We start from the raw sequence: 8168 nt of genomic DNA, 5'->3' as shown, positions 1-8168 counted from the left end.
TCAGCCACTAACTGCCTACTGATGCTGAACTAGACAGACCACTGGTCTGATCCAGTCTGGCAGTTCCTACCTCCCTGGGATAACATGATTTTGGTAATTAATTGATCTTTAAATATTCATGGTAAATAGGCCCAATGGCCTGTGATGGGATGTTAGATGGGGTGGGATCTGAGTTACTACAGAAAATTCTTTCCCTGGGTATCTGGCTGGTGAATCTTGCCCATATGCTCAGGGTTTAGCTGATCGCCATATCTGGGGTCGGGAAGGAATTTTCCTCCAGAGCAGATTGGAAGAGGCCCTGAAGGTTTTTCACCTTCCTCTGTAGCATGGGGCACGGGTCACTTGCTGGAGGATTCTCTGCTCCTTGAAGTCTTTAAACCACGATTTGAGGACTTCAATAGCTCAGACATAGGTGAGAGGTTTTTCGCAGGAGTGGGTGGGTGAGATTCTGTGGCCTGTGTTGTGCAGGAGGTCGGACTAGATGATCATAATGGTCCCTTCTGACCTTAATATCTATGAACTCTATTATCACACATACTGTGCAGTGGTTCCTAAAATAGAGCCAGATAGGATCTGGCTTTAGGGCAGGTTTATCAGCATAGGAGGGTTCAAAGAGCCTCCTTCCATCCCTCTCCTTGTATAATGATATGGACAATCTCAGCCTTTCTGAGGGGGAATGGAGGGACTGCTTCCTCCAGGACCCCAGAGGGAGCTCAGTAATCCCAGATGCACATCCAGTTATATTTGCTACCTGTCCCCTCTGCCACCCTTTTTGTTTGTCTTATCTACCTGTTATGTCTTGTCTTTCGGATTGTAAATTATTTGGGGAAAAGACTGGCATATATTATGTGTCAGTATAGTGCTAGCACAATAGGGACCAAGCTGGTTGCGACCTTTAGGTCACTGGTGGTCAGCTGGTCAGTAGAACTGGATGGGTGTGCTGAGAGCAAATGCTGCATTGCCTCTGCTCACTGAGGATCTAGGAGAGGGATAGTGCCTCTACACTGTCCCTAGTCAAGCCTGTGACACAAGCTAGCCCACAGACTGCCATCCTGTAATGATTCATTGTTCTGAACAGCTCCAACATAGGGTACATAAGGTACAGCATACCTCCTTCTAAAATTGTCACTATATCATTCAAGAGAACAGTGATGCACTGATAAAGAGAAACCACACACTTCTAATCACAGAATAGCCGTAAGAGGAGAGACCATCAGAAATACTTATGTGGTACTTTTATCCAAATAAAGAAACTCACAGACAAAAAGCACAGGGAAGATGTTTTAAATTAAAGTAGATGCTTGCAAAAACTAATTTTAAATATCATCACTATGGGCTGGTTCCACTCTTCAGCCGGGTACATGGTAGATGTGTCATATCATGATGCCATAACTTTTGGAGGAAGCCTAAAATGTGTGTGGGTTGGGGGGGAGGGAAAGTAAATGTAATGATTTATGCTTGATATCAAGATCATTCAGCACATAAAGATTCAACTAGATCATTAACCAGAGTTTGGGAAACTTCAGGGTGCCACATAAAATGTTTCTGTTTGAGATTGTCATTGACCAGGACTATTTTACATGCAGGTAGTGTTGGTGTTCTTGTAGACTCTTTTTTATCTCTGTTTTATTACTTCTGTTGAGGTGATGGACGCAATTTATAAATCAAATAATTAAAAAGTAATGTAGCTATAAATCACCTGTAAAACTATTATTCTTACGCTGTACCCTGGCCAATATTAATATGCTGAAAAAAGTGGGCATTTTGGTGATTAAAACTCTGGAAGTTGGAAACCCTTGCCCAGTCTGCCACCTTGAGGATATTTCCAACTGTACCCCAAGAGAGGTGACTCCCTGGCCAAACACATGGTCAGTTTCTCAATTATGTGACTACCCAGAGCTTCCATTGATTGACTTCAGTCTGAGATTTGGGTTTTCAACATAGCTAAAAATCAGAAAAAAACAGGGCTCTCACACCCTTATGAACACCATTGATTTTACCCACACAAGAAGCCCTGTTGACTGACATAGGACCACTCATGTGGGTTAAGTGTTTACAGGCCGAAAGAAAGATGTTCTCCCACAGCAGTAATAATGGAGAGATTGTTGAAAAACATTAAAAATGCATTTGAGTTTTCATATAGAATATACATATATGATATATATATATAAACTCATGCATTTGTAGTATCCCCATATGAAACATTAATGGATCTCTCAATTACTGCTGCTGCGGGAGAACATCATTCTTTATTTTTAAAAATTAATTGAATCCTTGGAGACATCATACTTACAATGTATTTATAGGTACAGTAAACTGAAAAGAGGTGCCTCTGCTGAGATCGGTCATAACCTAACCTCCCAATACCCCCTGCAGTAGGCGAGAAAGTGGAGGGGAAGAAAGAAGAGAGTGAAAAATAAAGTGACGCGTGGCAGTGTGCTAAAGTGAGGCAGTGTTGGGCTCATCTAGATTCTTTCTTTCTTTCTTTCTTTCTTTCTTTCTTTCTTTCTTTCTTTATTTGTTTTTTTGTCGCCAGCTGCTGCTGCTTTTTCTCCCCTACTCCTTAAGCATAATAACAATCCGACTTTGCCCTCACATCGGTGCCTTTCCATCAGCACAAGGCAGGGCAGCACCATTATTCATCAATTTACAGACGGGGGCACTGAGGCACGGAGCGATGCCCTTGACTAGCCCAAGGACCAGACCCCCAGGCCACCGGTGGCCCGCGTGCCAGGCACAAGACACTGAGGGGAGGTGCTCCGCAGGCCACGGCCCTGGGCAGCCAGCAGCGCCCTGCGCAGCCTCCCCGGCCCCCGCGGGCAGGGACCCTGCTGGGAGCCCCGCCCCCTGGCCGCCCCGTCGCCCGAGCGCACGGCCGCCCCGCCCCGCTCCGAGCCGCTGCCTCCTCGCGCCTCCCTCATCCCTCCCGCGGCTGCGCGGGCTCCTCCTGCCCGCTAGGTGGGGCGCTGGCGGCTCTGTGCGCGTGCTCGCGGCCGGTGCCGCAGGGAGGTGATGGGCGCCAGGGTGACTCGCGTGTTCCGCAACTTCAACCTGGAGAGCCGGGCCACCCGCGAGATCAGCAAGGAGAAGCCCACGTCCGCCCCCCGCCACCCCGTCGCCAGGCCGGGCCCGCTGTCCGGTGAGTGCCCGCGGCCGGCGCTGCGCCTCAAGGCCACGGGGGAGGGACCTAGGGAGCGAGAGCGGGGGGGGGGATAACAGGGGGCGGGGGGAACGGGGTGTGTGTGTGGGTGGTGGGGGGTGGTTACACGCTGCGCGTGCGGGGGGTTACGGGGCAGTAGGGCGCGCGCGTTCCTGGGGCGGGGCGGGGGGGTGGGATTATGAGGGCCGGGCGCGTGCGCGGAGCGGTGGTGGAGGCCTGGGGGTTTCTGGGGCGGGGCGGTGCAGGGTATGTGCCAGGGGCGGGGGTTCCGGGGGTGGGATGCAGGGTATGGACATGGGGGAGGGCGGGCAGGATGCAGGGCGTGAGGGGGTTACGCAGGGTATGGGGGGTTACGAGGGGGTGGGATGCAGGGTATACGGGGGTTACGGGGGGTGGGGTGGCACATCTACAGTGGCACAGCTGTGGTACTTTTCTCAGAGTAGCAGCCGTGTTAGTCTGTAGCCGCAAAAAAGAAAAGGAGGAGTTGTGGCAACTTAGAGAATAACGCATTTATTTGAGCATAAACTTTCGTGAGCTACAGCTCACTTCATCGGATGCATTCAGTGGTACTGCCGCTGTAACACTAGTATAGGTGCTTCCTACAACCATGGAAGGGTTTTTTTCCATCAGTGTAGTTAATCCACCTCTCCAAGAAGTGGTAGGTAGGTCATTGGAAGAATTCCCAGCTGTGTCTACACTGAGTGTTAGGTTGAGCTAATTATGTCATGTAGGGCATGACATTTTTCACAGCCCCTGAGTGATGTAGCTTGACTGATATAATTTTCAGGTGTATACCAGGCCTCACTGTTGTTTAGTATTGCACTTTCTTTTCGTGAATAGGCATAATTGATTCTCCTTTCCCTGTGTACAAGACAACATTAAGTATTGTGAATATCAGAACTAATGCAAAAATGAGATTTCCCTGGAAATGTTCACATGCTTTCATTTTCACTTGAGTTGTGTGATGTCTCATGGGTAAGGCCCGATCAAATTCACAGCCATGAAAAACACGTCAAGGACTGTGAAATCTGGTCTTCCCTGTGAAATCTGTTTTTTTGTTTGCTTTTACCCTCTTCTGTACAGATTTCGCACGTGAGAACAGTGTTTCTCAAATTGGGGGTCCTGACCCAAAAGGAGTTGAAGAGGGATCACAAGGTTATTTTAGAAGGGTCACGGTATTGCCACCCTTCTGCGCTGACTTCAGAGCTGAGTGGCCAGAGAGTGGTGGCTGTTGGCCAGGCACCCAGCTCTGAAGGCAGAATTCTGCCAGCAGCAGCACAGAAGAAAGGTTAGCAATACCATACCACGCCACCCTTATTTCTGTGCCAGCTGCCTTCAGAGCTGTGCAGCTGGAAAGTGGTGGCTGCTGACCAAAGGCCCAGTTCTGAAGGCAGCAGCGCAGAAGTAAGGATGGCAATACCGTATCATGCCATCCTTACTTCTGTACTGCTGCTGGTGGTGGCTCTGCCTTCAGAACTGGGCTCCTGGCCAGGAGCCACCACTCTCCAGCTGCTTATCTCTGAAGGCAGCAGTGCAGAAATAAGGGTAGCAGTACTGCAACCCCCCCTACAATAACCTTGTGACCCCCCCCCACAATCCTTTTTTGGTCAGAACCCCTACAATTACAGCACTGTGAAATTTCTGATATAAATATCTGAAATCATTAAATTTACGATTTTTAAAATCCTATGACTGTGAAATTGACCAGAATGGAGCATTAGTTTCATGGGGCCCTACTCCTGGGCATTATAAACCATGAAGTATAAGCCAACAAGAATATTAGCAAGAGAGAGTGATTTTCTTCTTTAAATCTTTTTTCTTAGATGATCCAGAAATCCAAGAGGAAATTCGCAGAAAAGATGACAAACTTCTCGCCTTATTAAAAGAGGTTTACGTTGATTCCATAGATCCACCTATGCAAGTGAGCATGTCTTCTTTCTGTAATGGGTATAGCAGCAAGCACTTTTCAGATGACAAAAGCAACATACCAAAGCTCATATGATGAATAGGCTTTATGAAGTCTGTCGTCTTTGTAGCTCACTAGCTGTTAATAGATGAAACTGAACTTTTTTTATTGCTGTTTTGTATTTCAGTTGTTTAATTAGAAGTCTGATTTCAAGGTCACATTCCTTATTTGAGTGCCATCAACCTTTTTTTGTGCCTGCAGTTTTCCTTTCTCTGTATGAAGCTGTCTATACAGGCATGTTCATCTGTCATATAGAGACTCCAGCTGTGTGCACCTTCCTTGTGCCACAGTCCCCAAAGTATACTCACAAATTTGGGTTTCCAGAAGTTTAAGCAGCCAGTCTGTGGAAGGGATGGGAAATAGAATTCCAAATGATGCTATAGATGGTAGAAGAAATTGGAACTTGTGTGGGAGAGGGTTTGTGTTTCTGCTGGAGAGCAAAGAGGCTAGTACCAAGAGTAAAGAAATTATTAAAATATCACTTAAAACTCTGGTGTCCCTTTAAGTGAAGCCATGTATCTGTTTGGGTGAGGAAATGGTAAGATGTTTTATTTATATTTTCCTGTACAATTTTCTAGATTTTTTTTTCTCATGAAACGGATGAACTAAGAGCAGTTGTCTGTGTGATCTGCATGCAAGGCTCAACATATTGGCATTAGATTAAAAAAAGTTAGTCCTAGGCCTCTCTTATGCTTGTTTTCAGTTTGTTTATAGTGGTATTCTCCCCAGGATGCGAGAGAGACAAGGTGGATGAGATAATATCCTGACCTGGAGAAGAGCTCTGTGGAGGTCGAGAGCTTGTCTCTTTCACCAATGGAAGTTGATCCAGTAAAAGATATTACCTCATCCACTTTGTCTCTCTCTTATATTTGGCATTTCTGTAGCACCTTCCATCTAAAACAAAATGTTTTTTAGACATGTTAATGAATCCCCCATAATGTCCATGTGAGATATGTAAATAATGTTATCTCCATTTTACTTGGGTAATAGAGAAGCTAAAAACCTAATCCTGCATAGTGCTGAACACCTGATTTCAATGGAAGTTGGTGCTGCTCAGTACCTTGAAATATATGTGACAGAACTTTCATATGTCTGTTTCTGAAATTAGGCATCTACATTCACATTAACACCTAAATCAGTGGCCTGATTTTCAGAGGTGCTAAGCACCAGCAGCTCCTACTGACGTCAGTGGAAAACATTGGTGTTCAGCTATTCAGAAAACTAAGCTATTGATTTAGATAACATTTGGTCATGGTAACTATTTCTGAAACTGTGGTCTATATAGAACACCATGCTTTGAGGATAAAGTAGCATTGGATTATGGTAGTAATTACTCAGCTTTCCAAAGGGGTCTGCATCTCCATTTGAAATGTTTTAGGGGTCCACAAATGAAAAAAGATTGAAAACCACGGTCTAAGAAAGAGAGGCAGTCCATGAGGATCAAAGTCTTCACAATAGAAAAACTGGAGAGCCTCTTATTTTTAATTAAAAGGAAACTTTAATTAAAGAAATAGGCAGGAAATGTGCAGTATACAGACTAAACAGAACTCTGATTGACTTGAACTTTTTTTTTCTCCTCCCACACTAGGTAAAAGACAAAGGTGGAAGTAAACAGCAGGAATACAGACTTACAAAACTTGGTCATTTAAGGGATCTAGATATTCCGAGCATTCCCAAAGGCAAAATTTCTGTGGTGGAGGTTCTGACTCTTCTCAATAATCATAAACTTTCTCCACAAACATGGACCACAGAGAAAATAGCAAAGGAGTACAATATAGACTTGAAGGAGGTCACCTCTCTCTTAGAATTCTTCATACCTTTTGCTGTGGAAATCTTTCCTCCCAAAGACAGAAAAGCTTTAAAACCTTCCTAAAAGTGATTGGCAAAATCTTGGTTTATCCACTGGTGTCTTCATTTGACACTTCACATACACTGTTTGTGTGGGAATTTGGTCTCATGCTCTTAAAGGTTGCCCCCTTGTAGCAGTAAAATGCTTTATTTAAATGATTGCATTCTCTGTGTGATTGCTGCATGTGAAAATAATGTATTTGATATATTCTGGTTCATAACCTGTCTTATTTATGCCAAATAAGGAGACAATCAGTAAAATCTGTTCAGGACAATAAATGATCCACTTAAATTGTTCCAGTTGTTTGCAGAAAGTTTTATTTTTAAATAAATATCACCTCTTACTGAGAAATCAAATGGAAAATGTGTTGTCTTTGGACTTCATTCAACCAGTGTTTTCTAGTGATTCTGCAGCAATCTTTATCATGGCACCTATTCTTATTCATGCAACTAGTCTGCAGATGTACATACAACACAACAGAGCCACTTTTCCTATAATTAAAAAAATGATAGGAGAGGGTGTTTGCTTCACAAAGAAGGATAATTGCAGGGGAAATAGAATTTTCAAGCATGTCAAGATCTTAAAAGCAAAAGTGGGTGAATTGTGTGGGGGAAATTGCTTTGGCGGCACCTTTAAACCCATGGAGCTGTAATGGCTGCTGTTAAGCTCAGCTACATCCCTTCCATTCTAGTTAGCCCCAACTTTGTAAGTCATTCATCAATCAGTTTATAAACAGCAGTGTCAGGTGGTAGCATTTGAACCTATTGCAGCTTTCCTTGGCTCCCGCATCTTCATTGTGTGATACAGTGGCTCATCTCCGATAAGCATGATTAGTAGGTAGCTTTCAAATTCAGCTGGTTCCTCTTTTCTATAAATAGAAATATCTATGGAGGTCCACCTGTTTTATTTTAGTATCCCCATTTACCCATAAAGGGCTTATATATTCTAGCCTAGAAACAGAAATTCAGGTAACCAACTTCGGGCTAGAAATTTCTATAGATCCCACTACTGTAATACTGCTATATTACCGTGTTGAAGGTAAACTGCATCCTTCATTGCTCTTAGCCAAGTATGTTATGTGCTGTAAACTAGGCATAGGCTAGTTGCAAGTTGTAAACCTTTTGATACTATAGCTATTCAAAATGTGTAAATAAAGAAAATATTCTCTTTCAGTGGTGATCAAATAATGTGGA

General features: G+C 44.3%; 1 protein-coding gene across 1 annotated transcript; it reads left to right on the top strand.

Annotated features, from left to right (window-relative positions):
* Nucleotides 1-2916: 2916 nt before the first annotated feature.
* Nucleotides 2917-7271, top strand: NDUFAF4 (NADH:ubiquinone oxidoreductase complex assembly factor 4). The gene is made up of 3 exons (XM_084625104.1): nucleotides 2917-3139; nucleotides 4984-5081; nucleotides 6715-7271. The coding sequence occupies exons 1-3, from the start codon at nucleotides 3013-3015 to the stop codon at nucleotides 6997-6999; spliced, it is 510 nt and encodes a 169-aa protein (XP_084481230.1). The 5' UTR covers nucleotides 2917-3012; the 3' UTR covers nucleotides 7000-7271.
* Nucleotides 7272-8168: the final 897 nt, after the last annotated feature.

This window comes from Lepidochelys olivacea (genome assembly GCF_965140295.1).
Source record: "Lepidochelys olivacea isolate rLepOli2 genome assembly, chromosome: 3".
Taxonomy (NCBI): Eukaryota; Metazoa; Chordata; order Testudines; family Cheloniidae; genus Lepidochelys; species Lepidochelys olivacea.
The sequence above is the reverse complement of the archived record's forward strand: the minus strand, read 5'-3'. Positions and strand labels throughout refer to the sequence as shown.